This window comes from Oncorhynchus kisutch, linkage group LG19, assembly GCF_002021735.2.
Source record: "Oncorhynchus kisutch isolate 150728-3 linkage group LG19, Okis_V2, whole genome shotgun sequence".
NCBI classification, from domain to species: domain Eukaryota; kingdom Metazoa; phylum Chordata; class Actinopteri; order Salmoniformes; family Salmonidae; genus Oncorhynchus; species Oncorhynchus kisutch.
This window is the reverse complement of record NC_034192.2, coordinates 60,328,282-60,353,768: the sequence shown is the minus strand read 5'-3', so window position 1 is coordinate 60,353,768 and position 25,487 is coordinate 60,328,282. Positions and strand designations below refer to the sequence as shown.

Here is a 25,487-nt window from a genome sequence, read left to right as displayed (position 1 = left end):
CCAGTCATCACTCCTTTGGCCTTGCATGGAGGGGACTTGGAAGCAGTGTTGGGGAGTCGTGAACCACATGCAGTTCAACTAGTAGGTTATCTATATTTAAGAGTAGCTTGGTGGACGTTTAACTATATTCAGCAGTAGCTTGTGTAACCGGTGCTATACTGCACCGCTGTAACTCTGCGTTGTGTGTGGTTGATTGAGACTAGACGTGGGACTTTGGAGATCAGGTAGTTTTAATTCAGCAGAATTCACTCTCTGCATCCTGCATCTGCATCCAAAAGGAAATAAAACATTTGTAGAGCAACATTATGTTCTGAGAATCGTCGCCTCTTTCTACAACAGATACACAATAGGAGGGACTGGGATCATTCGAGGAGCTAGCCATCGTTCACACATACAGTAGCCTGCTAATACCTTAGCTAGCTATTAACCACATGTTGAATTCAGAATGTTGATATCATCCTAAAAAGTACAATCGCAAGTGCATCTTAACAATACCATCCACTTATGAGTAACCTCTAAATATACATCATTATTCATAAACAAAACACTGTGTATGACTTTGTACTTAAAAGAATCAAACTTTTCTGAAGACAGTAAAAGCGTGCCTACCTCTCTCATTGCATCAAAATGATGTGAGCACGAGCACCGCAGGACAAAACGTAAGTACACACTCCCCTACTCCCAGGATGCAGGCATGCATAATAACAAATCAACACGACATATTAATATATGAACCTGGTGAAATTCACATAGTACTTTAACAACTGTTACACTTGGTGGTAGTTGAACTAAATTCGAACATAGGTAGTGTTTTCAGTAGTTCATTACTGTTTTACCATGTAGCGGTGCAGCTAACTACTGGAACTACACTACTGTTTTACCATGTAGCAGTGTAGCTAACTACTGGAACTACACACTACTGTTTTACCATGTAGCTAACTACTGGAACTACACTACTGTTTTACCATGTAGCAGTGTAGCTAACTACTGGAACTACACACTACTGTTTTACCATGTAGCTAACTACTGGAACTACACTACTGTTTTACCATGTAGCTAACTACTGGAACTACACTACTGTTTTACCATGTAGCTAACTACTGGAACTACACACTACTGTTTAACCATGTAGCGGTTTAGCTAACTACTGGAACAACACACTACTGTTTTACCATGTAGCTAACTACTGGAACTACACACTACAGTTTTACCATGTAGCGGTTTAGCTAACTACTGGAACTACACACTACTGTTTTACCATGTAGCTAACTACTGGAACTACACACTACTGTTTTACCATGTAGCGGTGTAGCTAACTACTGAAACTACACACTACTGTTTTACCATGTAGCGGTTTAGCTAACTACTGGAACTACACACTACTGTTTTACCATGTAGCTAACTACTGGAAATACACACTACTGTTTTACCATGTAGCTAACTACTGGAACTACACACTACTGTTTTACCATGTAGCGGTGTAGCTAACTACTGAAACTACACACTACTGTTTTACCATGTAGCTAACTACTGAAACTACACACTACTGTTTTACCATGTAGCTAACTACTGGAACTACACACTACTGTTTTACCATGTAGCGGTGTAGCTAACTACTGAAACTACACACTACTGTTTTGCCATGTAGAGTACAGTCCGATGGCAGCCATACTCGTATCATTTACAGATTACTGAGGCATGCCGTGCTGAGCCGAACTGTACTGGGCTGGCCTTGTTATGCATCCAGTCAGGTTTGGGTTGAGTCGGGTCGGCACAATGTCTCTCACCATGGATGGAAGCAGGGAGCAGGCAGCAGGGAGCAGGCAGCAGGGGAATGGGAGCAGGCAGCAGGGGAATGGGAGCAGTGAGCAGGGGAATGGGAGCGAGCAGTGAGCAGGGGAATGGAAGCAGGCAGCATGGGAATGGGAGCAGGCAGCAGGGGAATGGGAGCAGGCAGCAGGGGAATGGGAGCATGGGAATGGGAGCAGGCAGCATGGGAATGGGAGTAGGCAGCAGGGGAATGGGAATGGGAGCAGGCAGCATGGGAATGGGAGTAGGCAGCAGGGGAATGGGAATGGGAGCAGGCAGCATGGGAATGGGAGTAGGCAGCAGGGGAATGGGAATGGGAGTAGGCAGCAGGGGAATGGGAGCAGGGGAATGGGAATGGAAGCAGGGGAATGGGAGCAGGCAGCATGGGAATGGGAGTAGGCAGCAGGGGAATGGGAGCAGGGGAATGGGAGCAGGCAGCAGGGGAATGGGAGCAGGGGAATGGGAGCAGGCAGCAGGGGAATGGGAATGGGAGCAGGCAGCATGGGAATGGGAATGGAAGCAGGGGAATGGGAGCAGGCAGCATGGGAATGGGAATGGGAGGCAAGATCCTGAAAAAGGTCTATGAGTCACATCCTTCGCTTCCTCTGTCTCCACTCTGTAGGTTAACCTTTGCTTCCAGCCCACTGATACACACAGAGAAAACACAGGGCTCCGGTTCTGTGCTGAGAACAGACCTGGTTTCAAATACTATTTGAAATCAATTAAATAAATACTTTGAGCATTTTCTCTAACTTGCTTCGAGAACCAGCTGGACAGAGTTTACAGTTTTGGGGACTGTTCTATTTGTCCATTTAGCTAGGCAATCTCAATCAAGCACATATTAATTAAGTATTTGAAAGATTGCAAATAGTATTTGAACCCAGGTCTGGTGCTGAGAGCAGGAGGGAGAGAGCGGAGGGATGGAAATGGGAGAGAGGATATTGTCCCTCCCATCCCACTTCCCACTGCAAAAGGTATTGTGATGATTACCTGGCTGCCATGTAACCGCAACATGGCGGCTGTAATGGAACTGAATTAGCAACCTCACAGCATTATTAACCTAGATGTATCTAACGATTTGACCAGATTACAAGGATTCAGATGAACTCCTTTCCCACATTAAACTACCAGGAAACAGGAAGTGTGACATACCAACGTAACAGCCAGGCCACAACTTCTGCTTAGGTTGCTGAATGCAAGTCATAACAGAGGAAGAGATGTGGCAAGATGAGCAATGAAGTGGGAAAATGATTGTGTACGTGTACAGTATGTTCAATGGCGTCCTCCTCCCTCTACACAAACCACACTTTAGTTCAAAGATAGTTCCTACAGACATCTGTAGCTCTGTTGGAAGTCTTCACATTCTGTTCTGGTGCCCATAACTAATTTAATAAGAATCTGTCTTAATCTGTCCAAGGCCTCATAAATTACTATTTTCTATCCTAAACTCTGTTCGAATGTGTTATGTGCTGTGCTGTGTACCTCCCCCTCACAAGGCTGGCAAACTGCCCCAGTCAGCCTTGAGATTCTCTTTAGTTCTGACTAGGTTCCCAAGCTGAGTCACCCACAGGGACACACACTCCAAACCTGGGTTAAAATACTATTTGAAATCATTTGAAATACTTTATCTGTGCTTGATTGAGCATGTTTGGCTTAATAAACCAATAGAATAGTCCCATAACTGCAAACCCTACCCATTATGGGACTCCAGGCAGGCTAGAGCAAATGGTCAAGGCATTTGAACGATTTCAAATGGTATTTGAACCCAGGTCTAACACACACACACCAGCCAGGGAAAAGTAGCCATTAAAACTTAACGCATTCCAAGCTTTTACAGGAAGTGTTTCTACCAAGGCTTTCAAAGAGCTGTGCACCCAAACCTGACACGCAGTACAACCGCCTGCAGCTAGGGAGGGGTATCCCTGGACACTGTACGTTGTTTCTCCATTACTTGTATCATTTACATTATTGCATACATGTTGAATAAGAATACACTTTAAAATGGTGCCTTGTCGTAAACTAAATGGTACACACCTTCAATGAATTTTCATAATTCATTACATAATTGCAGTTTTCACATGTTACCTTATTAGATTTTTCTCATGCTGTCTATTCATCTCTATTCATGCCATAACCCCCTACTTCCTTCTTCCTGGTCAGCTGGTGCCATAACCCCCTACTTCCTTTTCCCTGGTCTGCTGGTGCCATAACCCCCTACTTCCTTCTTCCTGGTCAGCTGGTGCCATAACCCCCTACTTCCTTTTCCCTGGTCTGCTGGTGCCATAACCCCCTACTTCCTTTTCCCTGGTCTGCTGGTGCCATAACCCCCTACTTCCTTCTTCCTGGTCTGCTGGTGCCATAACCCCCTACTTCCTTTTCCCTGGTCAGCTGGTGCCATAACCCCCTACTTCTTTCTTCCTGGTCAGCTGGTGCCATAACCCCCTACTTCTTTCTTCCTGGTCAGCTGGTGCCATAACACCCTACTTCCTTCTTCCTGGTCAGCTGGTGCCATAACACCCTACTTCCTTCTTCCTGGTCAGCTGGTGCCATAACCCCCTACTTCCTTCCCTGCCTGCTTTCTCTCCTCAGCCATGCTAACTTTACAAGCCCGTCTTAAAACTGAACAATCACGTGTTTGTGTGTTCAATGACATCAGTCTTTGTTCCACATCTGTGATTTTAAGTGGCTGGCTGGAAGATGGCTGGTCACCTGCTGTGGAAAGGTCATGATAATGCCATTTCAGTGGTCTTCCATTTCAGTGGTGATGCCATTTCAGTCCATTTCAGTGGTGATGCCATTTCAGTGGTCTTCCATTTCAGTGGGGGTGCCATTTCAGTCCATTTCAGTGGTGATGCCATTTCAGTCCATTTCAGTGGTGATGCCATTTCAGTGGTCTTCCATTTCAGTGGTGATGCCATTTCAGTGGTCTTCCATTTCAGTGGTGATGCCATTTCAGTCCCTTTCAGTGGTGATGCCATTTCAGTGGTCTTCCATTTCAGTGGTGATGCCATTTCAGTCCATTTCAGTGGTGATGCCATTTCAGTCCATTTCAGTGGTGATGCCATTTCAGTCCATTTCAGTGGTGATGCCATTTCAGTCCATTTCAGTGATGATGTTTAGTACATGTTTACAGTGTTACTCTGTGAGAATTTCACTGTGCCCGTTTACACACACTGTATCCTGTGCATATGATGAATAAACTTTGATTTGAATTATAGTAAGGGAATGTAGTGAATTAGTTATTTTGTCAGAACAATTGACCAGTTGGAACACTAACTCAACATGAACCAATTATATTGTTGTTCATTTCAGATGGAGAGGAGTCTCCCTGTGTAGGTCCATGATGGACATCGTCTTGACCACAGCAGCTGAAGGCCCCCTCCAAGCTCATGTATGTACGTTGTTATGGCAACAATGGATAGAAACACGGACGTTGAGACCCTGTTGGCTGCGATCCACCTGGAGCGATACCTGAAGACCTTCCGCCAGTCTGGCTTCCTCTTGGCCAGGGACCTCAGCCACCTAGACAATGGAGCTCTCATCCAGCTGGGTGTAACTGCCACCGGACACAGGAAGAGAATACTGAGGCTGGTCCAGCACATTCAGAGGGCTACCAATCAGAATCAGTCGATTCCGGAGCCATTAGAGCCCTTATTGGACCGTTGTCAGTCTGAGTCTGACATTAATTCCACACCCATCCAATCAGGAGGGCCGAGGTCTGACCAAGGGGGCGAAACAGGGGATATTCCGTTTGAAGCTTTCTGGAATAGTTCTGTTCCTAACATTCCATCCATGTTGATGAACTCCGGGTCAGAACAGCAGCAGTACAATGGGAATGTTGTCATAAAACCGGTTCCAAAACCTAGAACGGTATTCTACATACACAAAACAGAACCCGCCCGGTTTCTCTCCTGTCCCGCATCACTGACACCACCAGATCCCCTGGTTCTAACCCTAACCAGGAAACCTTCTCAGGAATCTCTCTGCTTCACCATATTGGAAGGTTTGGCTTCAGGAGAATTTAACACTGACACAGTGGTGGTGGGGCCTGCCCCTAACCCTGCCCCTAACCCTACACCTACCCCTGCCCTGAGACACAGCCTAAGCCTGAGAGAGAGGAGGCTGAGTAACTCCTCAGACTCTGGAGGTCCCCTGCCCCCTGTTCCCCCTCGGCTGAACCGAGGTACCCCTCCAGCCATGTTTAGTGGACCTACATCCACACCACCATCATCTGGTGGAAGGACTGAACAAAACCAGGACCAGTGCATGACAACTACACCTCCCTCATCCCCTTGTAACTATGACGACACTGGATTCCCCTCTTTGACCACTTCCCCTCCCGGCTCCCCGATGGAGATGGTCTCCAATGAGATCTACTGTGGCACTTCACCTGGCACGGCAGCTAGTAGTGGACGGATTCCCTGCAACGCTCCTCAAACACCCCCACGGCCAGAGATCCACACCTCTCCTGAAAGAAATAGGTAGGTCAACGTCTGACTTTAACATCGTATACCTAATAAAGTAGGAATATAGGCCTCCGTCGAGAGAGAGAGACAGAGAGAGAGAGGGGGAGAGAGAGAGAGAGAGAGAGAGACAGACACAGAGAGAGAGAGAGAGAGGGGGAGAGAGAGAGAGGGGGAGAGAGAGACAGAGAGAGAGAGAGACAGACACAGAGAGAGAGAGAGGGGGAGAGAGAGAGAGAGACAGAGAGAGAGACAGACACAGAGAGAGAGAGAGACAGACACAGAGAGAGAGAGGGAGAGAGACACACAGAGACAGAGAGAGGGGGAGAGAGAGAGGGGGAGAGAGAGAGACAGAGAGAGAGAGACAGACAGAGAGAGAGGGGGAGAGACACAGAGAGAGAGAGAGCGACACAGACAGACAGACAGTATTGTGTATCTAATGCTTTGTGTTGTGTGTCTGCAGCACTTTAAGGAACAACTCTCGTGAATCGTCCCACGGAGGTAAGTCTTACACATCACTTTCTGAAAGTAACCGTACAGATGGTTTAGTAACACCTTATATGGACGTGTCATTCAGGCCTATAAATGACTCTTGACCTGTTTAATTTTTTTTTTATCAAGATCATTAGAGTTTTGCATTGCTAAAATGTTACTTTTTCGCTTACACTTGAGCATACAGTTTAAATGCTTTTATAACTGGTTATAATCATATATAAACCTTTTTTAAATAATATATTATATCAAGGCTTATAATCTTCCTCCACCACAGTCCCCATGGAGGACCCAGAGGAGGAGATCAGTCCCTACTGTGAAACAGTCTTCCAGACCAGACGACCACTGCAGCACTCTGAGGTGAGACTGGGACTCTGAGGATGTGTCACAAACGGCACACTATTCTCTATACAGTGCTCTACGTTTGACCAGAGCCCCATAGGCTTTCCAGGAAAACATCAAATGGTGTCTGAAAAGGGTCCAAGTAGTGCACTATATAGAGAATAGGGGGCCATATAGAGAATAGGGGGCCATTTGGAAAAGGACCTGAGTCTGTTATCAGGTTACGAGAACCCATCAGGACCTGAGTCTGTTATCAGGTTACGAGAACCCATCAGAGTTATATTGTGTTTAGTGTTTGTGGTCACTTTGGCTCTCCTGACATTGATGAATGTGTTATCCATGTTGTGTTCTCAAAGGCGGAAAGGACCAACAGTGAAGGAAAGACCAGAATGACAAGAAAGGAGGAAGAGAAGCACAGAGAGGATCATGGGTAAGATTATTGTTTCTAGAGGAGTGGATAATACTTCAGGCTTTCCAATTTAACATCTTCTCACACAACTCTGACTACAGCCATAGACAGAAAATGGTCTACTGTAGATTTAAAATGTTCCATGTTCTCCATCTTTTCAATCCAATGTTGGTACCTGCTATCAGACACCGTATTCTTACACTAGAGAAACGTAAAGCGGCTAGAGTCAAGGTTATTACAAATGCATCAATCAATTGTGGAGACTGTCTTTACACTGTAGGACACCCAAACTCTCCTGGGCCCAACGTCTGTCCCACGCCCTCCACAGTGAGTCCCAGGGCTACAGCACAGTAGGAGAGGCAGCACCACCCCCTCGCTGCCTCTCCTTACCCTCCAACCTGTACCCGTCGGAGCCAGATGAGGACCAGACGATATCCCCCTACGCCAGCTACACATCTCTCTCTGAGCAGACTGAACCCATCATCTGTGGCTGGCTGGATAAGCTATCACCACAAGGGTATGCCGGGTCCTGGTCCGGGTCCTGGTGTGGGCTGATGGTCCTATCCTCCTTTCCTCACTCCGTCTTCTCCTCCCTTCTGAGGAACTGTCTTGTGTCTGTCCTCTCAAACCGGTGTGTGTCTCTTCTTTCGTTCATTCGTTCTTGCTTTCTTTCTTCTCATTGTGTTTCTCCAGTCTGTGTCTATGTTTCTCCAGTCTGTGTCTGTGTTTCTTCGGTCTGTGTTTGTGTTTCTTCAGTCTGTGTCTGTGTTTCTCCAGTCTGTCTGTGTTTCTCCAGTCTGTGTCTGTGTTACTCCAGTCTGTGTCTGTGTTTCTCCAGTCTGTGTCTGTGTTTCTCCAGTCTGTGTTTCTCCAGTCTGTGTTTCTCCAGTCTGTGTCTGTGTTTCTCCAGTCTGTGTCTGTGTTTCTCCAGTCTGTGTCTGTGTTTCTCCAGTCTGTGTCTGTGTTTCTCCAGTCTGTGTTTCTCCAGTCTGTGTTTCTCCAGTCTGTGTTTCCCCAGTCTGTGTTTCTCCAGTCTGTGTTTCCCCAGTCTGTGTTTCTCCAGTCTGTGTCTGTGTTTCTCCAGTCTGTGTCTGTGTTTCTCCAGTCTGTGTTTCTCCAGTCTGTGTTTCTCCAGTCTGTGTCTGTGTTTCTCCAGTCTGAGTCTGTGTTTCACCAGTCTGTCTGTGTTTCTCAAGTCTGTGTTTGTGTTTCTCCAGTATGTGTTTCTCCAGTCTGAGTCTGTGTTTCTCCAGTCTGTCTGTGTTTCTCAAGTCTGTGTTTGTGTTTCTCCAGTCTGTGTTTCTCCAGTCTGAGTCTGTGTTTCTCCAGTCTGTCTGTGTTTCTCAAGTCTGTGTTTGTGTTTCTCCAGTCTGTGTCTGTGTTTCTCCAGTCTGTGTTTCTCCAGTCTGTGTCTGTGTTTCTCCAGTCTGTCTGTGTTTCTCCAGTCTGTGTCTGTGTTTCTCCAGTCTGTGTCTGTGTTTCTCCAGTCTGTCTGTGTTTCTCCAGTCTGTGTCTGTGTTTCTCCAGTCTGTGTTTGTGTTTCTCCAGTCTGTGTCTGTGTTTCTTCAGTCTGTGTTTGTGTTTCTTCAGTCTGTGTTTGTGTTTCTCCAGTCTGTGTTTCTCCAGTCTGTGTCTGTGTTTCTCCAGTCTGTGTCTGTGTTTCTCTAGTCTGTGTGTGTGTTTCTCCAGTCTGTGTTTGTGTTTCTCCAGTCTGTGTCTGTGTTTCTTCAGTCTGTGTTTGTTTGTGTTTCTCCAGTCTGTGTCTGTGTTTCTCCAGTCTGTGTCTGTGTTTCTCCAGTCTGTGTCTGTGTTTCTCCAGTCTGTCTGTGTTTCTCCAGTCTGTGTCTGTGTTTCTTCAGTCTGTGTTTGTTTGTGTTTCTCCAGTCTGTGTCTGTGTTTCTCTAGTCTGTCTGTGTTTCTCCAGTCTGTGTCTGTGTTTCTCCAGTCTGTCTGTGTTTCTCCAGTCTGTGTCTGTGTTTCTCCAGTCTGTGTCTGTGTTTCTCCAGTCTGTGTCTGTGTTTCTCCAGTCTGTGTCTGTGTTTCTCCAGTCTGTGTCTGTGTTTCTCCAGTCTGTCTGTGTTTCTCCAGTCTGTGTCTATGTTTCTCCAGTCTGTGTCTGTGTTTCTCCAGTCTGTCTGTGTTTCTCCAGTCTGTGTCTGTGTTTCTCCAGTCTGTCTGTGTTTCTCCAGTCTGTGTCTGTGTTTCTTCAGTCTGTGTTTGTGTTTCTTCAGTCTGTGTTTGTGTTTCTCCAGTCTGTGTTTCTCCAGTCTGTGTCTGTGTTTCTCCAGTCTGTCTGTGTTTCTCCAGTCTGTGTCTGTGTTTCTCCAGTCTGTCTGTGTTTCTCCAGTCTGTCTGTGTTTCTCCAGTCTGTGTCTGTGTTTCTCCAGTCTGTGTCTGTGTTTCTTCAGTCTGTCTGTGTTTCTCCAGTCTGTGTTTTTCCAGTCTGTGTTTCTTCAGTCTGTGTTTGTGTTTCTTCAGTTTGTGTTTCTCCAGTCTGTGTTTCTCCAGTCTGTGTCTGTGTTTCTCCAGTCTGTCTGTGTTTCTCCAGTCTGTCTGTGTTTCTCCAGTCTGTGTCTGTGTTTCTCCAGTCTGTGTTTGTGTTTCTCCAGTCTGTGTTTGTGTTTCTCCAGTCTGTGTCTGTGTTTCTTCAGTCTGTGTTTGTCTGTGTTTCTCCAGTCTGTGTCTGTGTTTCTCCAGTCTGTGTCTGTGTTTCTCCAGTCTGTGTCTGTGTTTCTCCAGTCTGTCTGTGTTTCTCCAGTCTGTGTCTGTGTTTCTCCAGTCTGTGTTTCTCCAGTCTGTGTCTGTGTTTCTCCAGTCTGTGTCTGTGTTTCTTCAGTCTGTGTTTGTGTTTCTTCAGTCTGTGTTTGTGTTTCTCCAGTCTGTGTTTCTCCAGTCTGTGTCTGTGTTTCTCCAGTCTGTGTTTGTGTTTCTCCAGTCTGTGTTTGTGTTTCTTCAGTCTGTGTTTGTGTTTCTCCAGTCTGTGTTTCCCAGTCTGTGTCTGTGCTTCTCCAGTCTGTGTTTGTGTTTCTTGCTAAATGCTAAACAGTTGATATTTACAGAGCCTTCAGAAATGATTCACACCTCTTGACTTTTTCCACATGTTGTTGTGTTACAGCCTAAATTTAAAATTTATTAAATTGAGATTTTGCGTCACTGACCTACACACAATACCTCATAATGTCAAAGTGGGATTATGTTTTATAAATATTTACTAGTTCATTAAAAATGAAAAGCTGAAATGAGTCAATAAGTGTTCAAACCCTTTTGTTATGGCAAGCCTAAATAAGTTCAGGAGTAGAAATTTGCTTAACAAGTCCCATAATAAATTGCATGGACTTTACCATAACAGTGTTTAACATGGTTGTTGAATGACTACCTCATCTCTGTACCTCACACAAGTATCTGTAAGGTCCCTCAGTCGAGCAGTGAGTTTCAAACACAGATTCAACCACAACCAGGGAGGTTTTTCAATGCCTCGCAAAGAAGGACACCTATTCGTAGATGGGTAAACATTTAAAAGCAAGTTTTGAATATCCCTTTGAGCATGGTGAAGTTATTAATTACACTTTGGATGGAGTGTCAATACACCTAGCCACTACAAATATACAGGTTTCCTTCTTAATTCAGTTGCCGGAGAGGAAGGAAACTGCTCTGGGATTTCACAATGAGGCCAATGGTGACTTTAAAACAGTTACAGAGTTTAATGGCTGTGATAGGAGAACACTAAGGATCAACAACATTGTAGTTACTCCACAATACTAACCTAAATGACTGAGTGAAAAGAAGGAATCCTGTACTGTACTGGTTCTCAATCCTGGTCCTGTTTTTGCCCTAGCACTACACAGCTGATTCAAATGGTCAACGTGTCATTTTACATTTTTAATTTTACCTTTATTTAACCAGGCAAGTCAGTTAAGAACAAATTTCTTATTTTCAATGACGGTCTAGGAACAGTGGGTTAACTGCCTGTTCAGGGGCAGAACGACAGAGTTGTACCTTGCCAGCTCGGGGATTTGAACTTGCTAGTCCAACGCTCTAACCACTTGGCTACCCTGCCGCCCCAATTATATCAATCATGAGGCTTTAATTCGAATCATGTTCGTAGTTCTAGAGCCAAAATTAAAATGTGCATCCCTTTGGGCACCCAGGACCAGGATTAAGAACCACTGCTGTACAGAGTAAAACTATTCCAAAAAATGCATCCTGTTTGCGATAAGCCACTAAAGTAAAAAATGTGGCAAAGAAATACACTTTTTGTCCTGAATACAAAGTTGTTATGTTTGGGGAAAATCCAACAAAACACATCACTGAGTACCACGCTTCAGATTTTCAAGCATGGTGGTGGCTGCATCATGTTATGGGTATAATTGTCATCGGCAAGGACTAGGGAGTTTTTTTAGGATACAAATAAACGTAATTGAGCTAAGCACAGGTAAAATCCTGAATGTTCCTGAGTGGCCTAGTTACAGTTTTGAATTAAATCGGCTTAAATCTATGTCAAGACTTGAACATGGCTGTCTAGCAATAATCAACAAACAACTTGACAGAGATTGAAGATTTTTTTTAAATTGTACAATCCAGGTGTGCAAAGCTCTTAGAGACTTACTCAGAAAGACTCATAGCTGTAGTCACTGCTAAAGGTGCTTCTGCAAAGTATTGAATCAGGGGTGTAAATGACCTGCATTTCTTAAAACATGTTTTCCCTTTGTCATTATGGGGTATTGTGTGTAGATGGGTGATACGTGTTTTTATATTTAATCCATTTGAAATGCTGGCTGTAACACAACAAAATGTGGAATAAGTTAAGGGGTATGAATACTTTCTGAAGGCTCTGCCTCATGTCTGTCTTCTCAACCCTGTCTCTTCCTACATCCCACTGGTTCTCCAGTCTGTTTTGGTGTTTCATGTTAAATGCTAATCAGTTCCTATAGGTCAACAGCTCTGCTTTGCTCTTGAAATGTTAGATTTCTTTTCTCCTTTTAAAAAAAATCAGTGGTATGAGAATCTAATCATTGTTATATTTGGCATTCTAGGAACTATGTATTCCAGAAACGCTATGTGAAGTTTGATGGCAAAAATCTGCTGTACTTCGGCAGTGAAAAGGTAGGCTCCTTTTTTCCTGAATGACGGACTGTTCAGCATATTGATTGTGAGAACCAGGATTGTTCATCATGTGCCTCTTTACTATTGTCTCCAAGGACCCGTACCCCAAAGGAGTGATCCCTCTGGCTGCGATACAGATGGCCCGCATGGCCAAAGACAATAAATTTGAGATAGTGACAAGTCACAGGACATTTGTCTTCCGGGCTGATAACGAAGGTAAACAAAAAGTACCTTAACAACAGCAATTCAAATCTCACACACAAGCAACTACAGACGTCAGTTGTCCCACTTCTCTACACTTCTCCCAAAGTGCGTTTCTTGCAAATTCCCCATCATTATTTTCAAAGCATTGGATATGTGTTGTTAAATCCAAGTGTGTGCAAGTGCATATTTTTAGGAGAATGGTGTCGGATCGGGACACAGCTATAGAGGAGTCCTCAGGGCATACAAGCAGAGACCAACCAACCTCTATGTTGGACAAAGGTTGACCTCAGTGAGACAAGATTGTTTCAGTTACTGTCATAAACATCTTGTTTAGGACTTTATTTTAGGCTACTGATTCCTCTGGTATTTACCTATTAGGAAATCTGTTGGTATCAATAGATAGTTTCTGATACAATTGGTAACTGACTGGTACAGAAGGGTAGTTGGTTTGAATCCATACGACGCAAACAATAAATTCACATATTTTTCTTGTGTTATTACCATTTTACCATATACTTTCATAGTAAATACCTGGTATTTTTTTGTACTATAAAATAGTTAGTGGTAATACTCTCTTTCTACCTGTCCCCTCTCAGTGCAGAGACATCAGTGGTGCAGTACCCTACAGGGGAGGGTGAAGGAACAGCTTGTGTTCGGGCGCCCTCGCTTCGGTCCTGGCAGCCACTGTCAGAGGAGTGGTCCTCTGGAGCTCAAAGGAACCAAGTCAAAAGTCTACGTGGCCATCAACACAGAGCAGGTCTGGCTGTACAAGACTGAGCAGTGTTTTAGGAATGGGATTGGAATCACGCTGATCGAGGCCAGAGGAGCTACGATCAGAGACGGAAAAGGAAAAAGCTTTGACCTCATCACACCTTACAAAACATTCAGGTTCGTATTTACCGACGTGGGAATAACACACATTTCTTTAGTTTTAGCAACAATAAAGTCTGTTCATCATGGACTTCCTACACTGCTGTTTCTGAAAGAAAATGAAAAAAATTGTGATTGATTGATTGTCCCTGTAGTTTCACAGCTGAGTCTGAGCGGGATAAGAGGGACTGGATGGAGGCTGTACAGGAGTCCATAGCAGAGACCCTGTCTGACTACGAGGTGGCTGAGAAGATCTGGTCCAACAGGTTTAATAAGCTCTGTGCTGACTGCCAAGCAGTCAACCCTGACTGGGCCTCCATTAACCTCTGTGTTGTCATCTGTAAGAACTGTGCAGGTGAGACAGCGTTTCCCCTACTATTGTATAGGTGGGGCGGGCTCCCCCTCTCTAGCTCTGTGCTGACTGCCAAGCAGTCAACCCTGACTGGGCCTCCATTAACCTCTGTGTTGTCATCTGTAAGAACTGTGCAGGTGAGACAGCGTTTCCCCTACTATTGTATAGGTGGGGCGGGCTCCCCCTCCCTAGCTCTGTTCCCCCCCCCCCTGCCTAAAAGAGTGGGGTTGCAGTTTGATGCCTGAGGGCCTAGTTGGGTGTTGCTTTGGGGGACTTAGCGTCCCGCCTGGTGAGTGTGACTGATGAGATGGCATTGGCAGCTGTTGGCCAGGTGTCTTAGTTATCAGCCCATTGTCATGAGCCACAACAGTTTAATTCTCACCTGTGGTGTTGTAGCACACCTGTGTTGTTGTAGCACACCTGTGTTGTTGTAGCACACCTGTGTTGTTGTAGCACACCTGTGTTGTTGTAGCACACCTGTGTTGTTGTAGCACAACTGTGGTGTTGTAGCACACCTGTGTTGTTGTAGCACACCTGTGTTGTTGTAGCACACCTGTGTTGTTGTAGCACAACTGTGGTGTTGTAGCACACCTGTGCCAGGTGACGTGCTATGTTGCTCTAGAAGTGTTTCCAAATACAAGCATCATGTCCCTCTCTCGTGGTTCTCTCTAGCGAGGCAGCGCCTTGAGTGTCCTGTTACCAACACAATACCACTGTCTCGTACCAGGAGAGTGATTATGGAGGTCTTTTGTCCCCTTTTCCCATGCAGGTCAACACAGAGGTCTGGGGACTATGGTGTCTAAAGTACAGAGTCTGAAACTGGACACCAGCGTGTGGAGCAACGAGATCGTCCAGGTGAGAGGAAAGGGAACGGTTCTTCAGGGAAGGGGGTGGGAAAGAATCAGGGCGTGTTTATTTTAGTCAAGCGGCAAAATATTTTCCAGGATACTGAAATGAGTTTGTTTTTGTTGTGTATCAGGTACTTCTCGCCACTTTTACCTCCCAAATAAAATCATATTATATTGGAACAGTTTAAATATATTTTGTACGTTTTTAAGTTGAAAGTCAGATGATAGACTGTGAATATACTAAAACCCTCATGACTTCCCTTTTTTTATTCTGTGTTTGTGTTCGTCAGCTCTTCATAATGTTGGGGAACGACCGAGCCAATGAGTTCTGGGCGGCCAGGTTATCTCCAGCCGACGGGTTAGACCGTGACGCCACACCGGACCAGCGGAAGGAGTTTATCATCCATAAGTACCGTGAGGGGCGCTACCGACACCCCCACCCCAACTTCAACACACAGGAGGAGCTGCTCAAGGTACAAGGAACACCATTGTTTAGCTGTCAGATGTATAGCTGCTATAAGAGGATTCAAAGGACGTGTGTTGCGGGCTCCCGAGTGGCACGGCGGTCTAAGGCACTGCATCTCAGTGCAAGAGGCGTCACTACAGTCCCTGGTTTGAATCCAGGCTGTATCGCAACTGGCCGTGATTGGGAGTCCCGTAGGGTAGCGCAGAATTGGCCCAGTGTCGTCCGGGATTGACCCTGGGTAGGCCGTCATTGTAAATAAGAATTTGTTCTTAATAACTGACTTGCCGAGTTAAATAAAGTTTCAATATAATACAAAGTATAGGCTATAGTCGTATCATTAAACCCTTCATACTAGTGTACAAGGTGCACGAATGGAAAACATTTTCTAGTTTGTTATGAAGGAACAATTCAATTACTATCTGTCTTGACAGCCTTGGCTGACTGCTGTGCCTCACAGTAGAAACACATGGAGGGACCCTACCCTCACAGTAGAAACACATGGAGGGACCCTACCCTCACAGTAAAAACACATAGAGGGTTCCTACCCTCACAGTAGAAACACATGGAGGGACCCTACCCTCACAGTAGAAACACATGGAGGGACCCTACCCTCACAGTAGAAACACATGGAGGGACCCTACCCTCACAGTAGAAACACATGGAGGGACCCTACCCTCACAGAAATAAATACATATTTAGACTAGATGGTATTGGTGGTAGTTTTAGTATCTGTAACCTATCATGCAGCTAGACATTTACCCCAACAATAATGACATGGAATGTGCTTTTGAAACTAAAACAATTAGTGTAGATTAAAGGGGGGGGTACACATTTAGGGGGGCAGTTGAATGGAGAGGGGACTTTTTGGAATTTGGGCTGAATGTCTGTCCCTGTGGCTGTGGATGCTTTTAGTGGTGTGTGTGGTGCGTCAGCCTAATGCTTTCTACTCTCTGTCTCTCTGTCTCTTTCTCTCTCTCTCTCTCTCTCTCTCTCTCTCTCTCTCTCTCTCTCTCTCTCTCTCTCTCTCTCTCTCTCTCTCTCTCTCTCTCTCTCTCTCTCCCTCTACCATGCAGGTTCTGTGTACTGCTGTGACCCAGCAGAACCTGCTGAAGACAGTCACCCAGATCTTCACCGAGGCAGAGGCGGTCCGATCCCGCCTCGCTGCCTCTAATGGATATGACAAGCATCTGTCTCAGGAATACTCCCGCTCACAGGACACCTCGGGTAAGGAAGGGGACAGGCTTTATCTGCCTCCTGGACATTATTTTTACTGCATTTTATATATATATATATATATATATATATTGTATTTACTTTGCCATCATGGCCTTTTTTGCCTTTACCTCCCTTCTCACCTCATTTGCTCACATTGTATATAGACTTGTTTATACTGCATTATTGACTGTATGTCTGTTTTTACTCCATGTGTAACTCTGTGTCGTTTTATCTGTCGAACTGCTTTGCTTTATCTTGGCCAGGTCGCAATTGTAAATGAGAACTTGTTCTCAACTTGCCTACCTGGTTAAATAAAGGTGTTCTCAACTTGCCTACCTGGTTAAATAAAGGTGTTCTCAACTAGCCTACCTGGTTAAATAAAGGTGTTCTCAACTAGCCTACCTGGTTAAATAAAGGTGTTCTCAACTTGCCTACCTGGTTAAATAAAGGTGTTCTCAACTAGCCTACCTGGTTAAATAAAGGTGTTCTCAACTTGCCTACCTGGTTAAATAAAGGTGTTCTCAACTAGCCTACCTGGTTAAATAAAGGTGTTCTCAACTAGCCTACCTGGTTAAATAAAGGTAAAATAAAAAAAATTTAAAAAAATGTTTACTGCATTATGTCACTATTATGCGTCCGTGCAGTATAAGGTTGTGTAACTCAGCAACCGGCAATGGTTTGATAAAGAAACTCATATAACCATCCAAAAGGTTATCATCAGAACATCTGTCTGTCCAGTTTGTGAAATCTATACATACATTTGTATATTTCTGTGATTTAATATTTTTTTTTTTTAAAGAATTCTGTGAAATGATTACATCGTAGAGGTATTTGGGGCGGCAGGGCAGCGTAGTGTTTAGAGCGTTGGACTAGTAACCAGAAGGTTGCAAGTTCAAATCCCCGAGCTGACAAGGTACAAATCTGTCGTTCTGCCCCTGAACAAGGCAGTTAACCCACTGTTCCTAGGCCGTCATTGAAAATAAGAGTTAGTTCTTAACTGACTTGCCGAGTTAAATAAAGGTCCAATTTAAAAAATTCACCAAGAGCTGCTTTTCTGGAAGTTTTTGAGTGTTTTTTTGTTGCAGGTTTGTGTATCCTGGAACCGTTTTGCTAGCCGAGCCTTTGTGATGTAACAGTTGGGTTTTCCTCTGTATGTTCGCCTGTAGAGCTGCTGGAGTAAAAGATTAACCGAGTTCAAGCTTTCTCTGTTCAAACAGCACAACTAGAATAATGGTGGGGGAAAAACACATTTTAAAAACAGAAACATTTCCAAACAACCCATCCGCATTTCAATTAAGAAGTTAAATGAAATGAAGCATCGCATTTCTTATCATTTCTAAAGTATGTATCGTCTTGTAACTGTGTTTTTATTATGACTTATTCATGAAAGGTGCTCTAAAGTGTAACTTAATGTTTTGCCCTGTTTGCCTTCGACCACAACGTGATGGCTAGACTCAAAACTTGTCCATATCTTCTTCATGTTGTTCTCTGCTGTTTTCCTCAGACCACTGTGTCTATGATGAGATTATGCAGGCCGTGCTGCACTCCGGCTACCTCTACAAGTCAGCCTCAATGAACAAAGGGACATTATCCAGGAAAACCAGAGAAGGTAGGCGTGTGTGTGTGTGTGTGTGTGTGTGTGTATGTGTGTGTGTGTGTGTGTGTGTGTGTGTGTGTGTGTGTGTGTTGATGGGTGATAACAGCACACCACTTGGCACAGATTGAATAGAGGAATACTGCCTCCTCAGTAACATCAGTATAAAGGCCTGTAGAGAACAAAGTACTTTATAGGACCAAATACTGACTGGGCCAATACTGTTCTGTTAGGAAATACACTACTCACTGTTAGTGGCTGTAGTCTCTACAGTAAAACAGAGTTTTGTGATTTAGAAAGTTACTCATAGTTATTTGCAGTTTATTTCTTTTTCAAAACACAGCCTGTCATAAAATTCAAAAAGTTAATTTATTTAGAAAGGTACCTCGATTTCCCGTCTTCATTGTATTTGTTTCGCTCTAATACCCGAAAGATGGAGATTCTGAAGTATGGCAACGCATGACTATCAAGAAAGTAACAGGCTATATTTTTGCTGTTATTTGCCCCCCCCCCCCCCACAGATTTCCAGAAGTACTGGTGCACGGTGGAGAGGTCTCTTCTGTTCTATGAGTCTGACCGATGTCCTGATCCTAGCATGAAGATCAACGTCAAAGACATCGTCTGTCTGGGGGTCAGCAGGCCGGACTCCTGCAACAACAACGGCTTCATTGACAGGTTAGAGGACCAATCACGGCACAGTAACTAACGTAGGCGGCCAATCACACTGTCTATCTCAAACACGCACGCGGAAAGGATACCTTTAGCGTGAAATGGTCATGCCACTCAATGTACAGGCATCTACGATCTAATGCCCTTCGCGTATGTTCCTGTGTGTTATTGTAGGTTCCTCTATACGTTTCAACTGTACTTGTCCTCAGAGAAGCTCTATCAGTTTGGATTGGAAACTCCTGATGCGCTGCAATGTTGGGTCAAGGCCATCGGAAAGGTATGAGATGACTTTCTATCCCCAAAGAGTGCGATGGCTGCACACTGATTACGGGCCAATTCTCAGCTTTACTGGTGTAGTTAGAGCTCTTCCAGCTCACAACGTTGTAATGTCCCTCTACATAAAGCCCCCCCCCCCCCTTACAGTGAAGTGTGCCCTCTTTTCTAACCAACACCATCTATGTACTGTACTAGCCTGGGATGTGTCTGTTCAGTGTGCCCTCCTTTCTAACCAACACCGTCTATGTACTGTACTAGCCTGGGATGTGTCTGTTCAGTGTGCCCTCCTTTCTAACCAACACCGTCTATGTACTGTACTAGCCTGGGAGGTGTCTGTTCAGTGTGCCCCCTTGTATTTGAACCACTTCCTGTGTTGTCTTCCTCAGGCCGCCACACCTTTAAGCTGCCATTGCCTGCTAGCGAGGGAGTTTGAGCGGGTGGGAGTGCTGCGTTACAAGGCCATGCGAGACCCTTCTCAGTGGAAAGTGGGATATTTTGTCCTTCAGAAGTCTAACCTCTTCATCTGCCCAGGGAACGACGGAGCAGCTGAGGACATTATCAACCTTAAACGTCTGCAAGAGCTCAGTGAGTCTCCTGTCCTGACCAAAGCTTTACGGGCACTGTGTGGTAATGCAGTTGCTCAAATACTGTTTGGCAACTCCTTACTGAAACATTGACCATGTTATGCCCCAACTAGGCATTGCAGTTAAGCTGCCAACAAAGGAAGTACTATAGTCATTCAAAACCCGTCCGACTATAAAGAGAAAGCCTACTGCCAGCTTGAGACATTTCTCTGCCTTAACTACACCAAGCACTGTTTTCTTTGAGCAACTGTTTGCTGATGAATGATTTGGTCCGTCTTCCATTTGTTCTGTGTTTGTCTCCTAGGTATAGTAACTGAGAACCAAAACCATGAGAAGAAGGACATTCTGGTTTTGGTTGAAAAAGGAAGGTTGGTTTTCAGTCTCTTCCTGTTTTCATTCAATACATATGTAATTACACAAGTATGTCAACATATCAAGGCTAGTTTGACACCTAAAGTATACCCAGCCAGGGGGGAATGGAAATTCCAGGATGAGAATAATTTGACCATAAAAATAATTTTGGGGGGGGGAGCTGGATTGAGTGATTTTACAGTAGTGATTTTCTCTGAAACTTCACCTCTTGAGTATCGACATGTCCCACCCCAGAACGCTTCACCTCCAGGGGATGGGTCGGTTAGACTTCTCCCTGTGGTACGCAGACATCCAGAGAGCTGCTGGAGGGAAGGGCAACACCCTGAGAGAACAGCAGCTCAGCAGGAATGATATCCCCATCATCGTAGACAGCTGCATCGCCTTCATCACACAGTATGGTAAGGGAAGAGTCTGGGTATTCTACTCCATTACACAGTATAGTAAGGGAAGAGTTTGGGTATTCTACTCCATTACACAGTATAGTAAGGGAAGAGTCTCTGTATTCTACTCCATTACACAGTATGGTAAGGGAAGAGTCTGGGTATTCTACTCCATTACACAGTATAGTAATGGAAGAGTCTGGGTATTCTACTCCATTACACAGTATAGTAAGGGTATTCTGGGTATTCTACTCCATTACACAGTATGGTAAGGGAAGAGTCTGGGTATTCTACTCCATTACACAGTATGGTAAGGGAAGAGTCTGGGTATTCTACTCCATTACACAGTATAGTAAGGGAAAAGTCTGGGTATTCTACTCCATTACACAGTATAGTAAGGTAAGAGTCTGGGTATTCTACTCCATTACACAGTATAGTAAGGGAAGAGTCTGGGTATTCTACTCCATTACACAGTATAGTAATGGAAGAGTCTGGGTATTCTACTCCATTACACAGTATAGTAAGGGTATTCTGGGTATTCTACTCCATTACACAGTATGGTAAGGGAAGAGTCTGGGTATTCTACTCCATTACACAGTATGGTAAGGGAAGAGTCTGGGTATTCTACTCCATTACACAGTATAGTAAGGGAAAAGTCTGGGTATTCTACTCCATTACACAGTATAGTAAGGGAAAAGTCTGGGTATTCTACTCCATTACACAGTATAGTAAGGGAAGAGTCTGGGTATTCTACTCCATTACACAGTATAGTAAGGGAAGAGTCTGGGTATTCTACTCCATCACACAGTATAGTAAGGGAAGAGTCTGGGTATTCTACTCCATCACACAGTATAGTAAGGGAAGGGTCTGGGTATTCTACTCTATTACACAGTATAGTAAGGATCCACAAGAACACTGGAAAATGCAGAATCCTCTATCCCTCTATCCTCTGGGTATTCTACTCCATTACACAGGGAAGACTCTGGGTATTCTGCTCCATTACACAGGGATAGAGGATTTTGCATTTTCCAGTGATAGGATCCACAGCATTTAATACATTTTCAGTGGAGGTAATCCCCCCCTGTTAAAGTATACAATACAGGACTCTCATAAATAGTTCATCCATTCATTATAACTCTGCAGTGGCCTGTGTACTGAAGGGTTTCATATCCCAGTTTAACTGTACTTTACGCCAGCCAGAGACAGGAGATACTAGCTGATTTTATTTTATTTGACCTTTATTTAACCAGGCAAGTCAGTTAAGAACAAATTCTTATTTTCAATGACGGCCTAGGAACAGTGGGTTAACTGCCTGTTCAGGGGCAGAACGACAGACCTTGTCAGCTCGGGGGTTTAAACTTGCAACCTTCCGGTTACTAGTCCAACGCTCTAACCACTAGGCTACCCTGCCGCCCCGATGACTGATGTACTGGATCTGATGTGTGATCTGCTCGTCAGGTCTGGGTCACGAGGGGATCTACAGGAAGAACGGAGCCGCGTCCAGGATCAAACTACTGATGGAGGAGTTCAGGAACGATGCTCGGAACGTCAAGCTCCGGATCGGGGATAACTTCATAGAGGATGTGACTGACGTGCTGAAGAGGTTCTTCAGGGAGATAGACGACCCCATCTTCATGGCTGACCTGCATCAGCTATGGAAAGAGGCTGTCAGTAAGTACAGGAGTCTCTGGCAAAAAGAGATTTAATCTCAGTGAGACTAACATCTATTAATTAAAGCTGTAATCTCAGATGGCGCACATGAAGCTATTATTACATGAAGCTATTATTACATGAAGCTATTATTACATGAAGCTATTATTACATGAAGCTATTATTACATGAAGCTATTATTACATGAAGCTATTATTTTGTTGTGTCACTGACTTAATCAAATCAAAGTTTATTTGTCACGTGTGCCGAATACAACAGGTGTAGTAGACCTTACAGTGAAATGCTGAATACAACAGGTGTAGTAGACCTTACAGTGAAATGCTGAATACAACAGGTGTAGTAGACCTTACAGTGAAATGCTGAATACAACAGGTGTAGTAGACCTTACAGTGAAATGCTGAATACAACAGGTGTAGTAGACCTTACAGTGAAATGCCGAATACAACAGGTGTAGTAGACCTTACAGTGAAATGCTGAATACAACAGGTGTAGTAGACCTTACAGTGAAATGCTGAATACAACAGGTGTAGTAGACCTTACAGTGAAATGCTGAATACAACAGGTGTAGTAGACCTTACAGTGAAATGCTGAATACAACAGGTGTAGTAGGCCTTACAGTGAAATGCTGAATACAACAGGTGTAGTAGACCTTACAGTGAAATGCTGAATACAACAGCTGTAGTAGACCTTACAGTGAAATGCTGAATACAACAGGTGTAGTAGACCTTACAGTGAAATGCTGAATACAACAGGTGTAGTAGACCTTACAGTGAAATGATGAATACAACAGGTGTAGTAGACCTCACAGTGAAATGCTGAATATAACAGGTGTAGTAGACCTTACAGTGAAATGCTGAATACAACAGGTGTAGGTAGACCTTACAGTGAAATGCTGAATACAACAGCTGTAGGTAGACCTTACAGTGAAATGCTGAATACAACAGGTGTAGTAGACCTTACAGTGAAATGCTGAATACAACTGGTGTAGGTAGACCTTACAGTGAAATGCTGAATACAACAGCTGTAGGTAGACCTTACAGTGAAATGCTGAATACAACAGGTGTAGTAGACCTTGCAGTGAAATGCTGAATACAACAGGTGTAGTAGACCTTACAGTGAAATGCTGAATACAACAGGTGTAGGTAGACCTTACAGTGAAATGCTGAATACAACAGGTGTAGTAGACCTTACAGTGAAATGCTGAATACAACAGGTGTAGGTAGACCTTACAGTGAAATGCTGAATACAACAGGTGTAGGTAGACCTTACAGTGAAATGCTGAATACAACAGGTGTAGTAGACCTCACAGTGAAATGCTGAATACAACAGGTGTAGGTAGACCTTACAGTGAAATGCTTACTTTACAAGCCCCTAACCAACAGGGCCACATTTTAAGTTAAAAAAAAAAAGGTATTAGTTGAACAATAGGTAAGTAAATAACAGTGAAAAATAACAGTAGAGAGGCTATATACAGTAGAGAGGCTATATACAGTAGAGAGGCTATATACAGTAGAGAGGCTATATACAGTAGAGAGGCTATATACAGTAGAGAGGCTATATACAGTAGAGAGGCTATATACAGTAGAGAGGCTATATACAGTAGAGAGGCTATATACAGTAGAGAGGCTATATACAGTAGAGAGGCTATATACAGTAGAGAGGCTATATACAGTAGAGAGGCTATATACAGTAGAGAGGCTATATACAGGAGAGAGGCTATATTTATTTTTTATTTTTATTTTTTTATTTTTTTATTTCACCTTTATTTAACCAGGTAGGCTAGTTGAGAACAAGTTCTCATTTGCAACTGCGACCTGGCCAAGATAAAGCATAGCAGTGTGAGCATACAACAAAGAGTTACACATGGAGTAAACAATTAACAAGTCAATAACACAGTAGAAAACGAAGGGGGGGTCTATATACAATGTGTGCAAAAGGCATGAGGAGGTAGGCAAATAATTACAATTTTGCAGATTAACACTGGAGTGATAAATGATCAGATGGTCATGTACAGGTAGAGATATTGGTGTGCAGAAGAGCAGAGAAGTAGATAAATAAAAACAGTACGGGGATGAGGTAGGTGAAAAGGGTGGGCTATTTACCAATAGACTATGTACAGCTGCAGCGATCGGTTAGCTGCTCAGATAGCTGATGTTTGAAGTTGGTGAGGGAGATGAAAGTCTCCAACTTCAGCGATTTTTGCAATTCGTTCCAGTCACAGGCAGCAGAGTACTGGAACGAAAGGCGGCCAAATGAGGTGTTGGCTTTAGGGATGATCAGTGAGATACACCTGCTGGAGCGCGTGCTACGGATGGGTGTTGCCATCGTGACCAGTGAGCTGAGATAAGGCGGAGCTTTACCTAGCATAGACTTGTAGATGACCTGGAGCCAGTGGGTCTGGCGACGAATATGTAGCGAGGGCCAGCCGACTAGAGCATACAAGTCGCAGTGGTGGGTGGTATAAGGTGCTTTAGTGACAAAACGGATGGCACTGTGATAGACTGCATCCAGTTTGCTGAGTAGAGTGTTGGAAGCCATTTTGTAGATGACATCGCCGAAGTCGAGGATCGGTAGGATAGTCAGTTTTACTAGGGTAAGCTTGGCGGCTTGAGTGAAGGAGGCTTTGTTGCGGAATAGAAAGCCGACTCTTGATTTGATTTTCGATTGGAGATGTTTGATATGAGTCTGGAAGGAGAGTTTGCAGTCTAGCCAGACACCTAGGTACTTATAGACGTCCACATATTCTAGGTCGGAACCATCCAGGGTGGTGATGCTAGTCGGGCATGCAGGTGCAGGCAGCGACCGGTTGAAAAGCATGCATTTGGTTTTACTAGCGTTTAAGAGCAGTTGGAGGCCACGGAAGGAGTGTTGTATGGCATTGAAGCTTGTTTGGAGGTTAGATAGCACAGTGTCCAAAGACGGGCCGAAAGTATATAGAATGGTGTCGTCTGCGTAGAGGTGGATCAGGGAATCGCCCGCAGCAAGAGCAACATCATTGATATACACAGAGAAAAGAGTCGGCCCGAGAATTGAACCCTGTGGCACCCCCATAGAGACTGCCAGAGGACCGGACAGCATGCCCTCCGATTTGACACACTGAACTCTGTCTGCAAAGTAATTGGTGAACCAGGCAAGGCAGTCATCCGAAAAACCGAGGCTACTGAGTCTGCCGATAAGAATATGGTGATTGACAGAGTCGAAAGCCTTGGCGAGGTCGATGAAGACGGCTGCACAGTACTGTCTTTTATCGATGGCGGTTATGATGTCGTTTAGTACCTTGAGTGTGGCTGAGGTGCACCCATGACCGGCTCGGAAACCAGATTGCACAGCGGAGAAGGTACGGTGGGATTCGAGATGGTCAGTGACCT

At 44.4% G+C, this 25,487-nt stretch overlaps 1 protein-coding gene across 2 annotated transcripts in view; it reads left to right on the top strand.

The window, feature by feature from the left end:
• The window catches only part of LOC109910211 (arf-GAP with Rho-GAP domain, ANK repeat and PH domain-containing protein 3), a 55,733-nt gene that overhangs the window by 18,215 nt on the left and 12,031 nt on the right, over positions 1–25,487 (top strand). For both annotated transcript variants that reach the window (XM_031797454.1, XM_031797453.1), the window contains exons 2-20: positions 5,122–6,290; positions 6,736–6,773; positions 7,042–7,124; positions 7,463–7,536; positions 7,796–8,032; positions 12,549–12,618; positions 12,714–12,834; positions 13,419–13,710; positions 13,848–14,047; positions 14,814–14,899; positions 15,183–15,365; positions 16,432–16,582; positions 18,078–18,182; positions 18,689–18,842; positions 19,011–19,113; positions 19,499–19,697; positions 20,001–20,064; positions 20,303–20,466; positions 21,907–22,119. In XM_031797454.1, coding sequence (XP_031653314.1) covers positions 5,203–6,290; positions 6,736–6,773; positions 7,042–7,124; positions 7,463–7,536; positions 7,796–8,032; positions 12,549–12,618; positions 12,714–12,834; positions 13,419–13,710; positions 13,848–14,047; positions 14,814–14,899; positions 15,183–15,365; positions 16,432–16,582; positions 18,078–18,182; positions 18,689–18,842; positions 19,011–19,113; positions 19,499–19,697; positions 20,001–20,064; positions 20,303–20,466; positions 21,907–22,119 — 3,625 coding nt within the window. In that variant the 5' untranslated portion in view covers positions 5,122–5,202. The remainder of the gene's footprint in view (positions 1–5,121; positions 6,291–6,735; positions 6,774–7,041; positions 7,125–7,462; positions 7,537–7,795; positions 8,033–12,548; positions 12,619–12,713; positions 12,835–13,418; positions 13,711–13,847; positions 14,048–14,813; positions 14,900–15,182; positions 15,366–16,431; positions 16,583–18,077; positions 18,183–18,688; positions 18,843–19,010; positions 19,114–19,498; positions 19,698–20,000; positions 20,065–20,302; positions 20,467–21,906; positions 22,120–25,487) is intronic.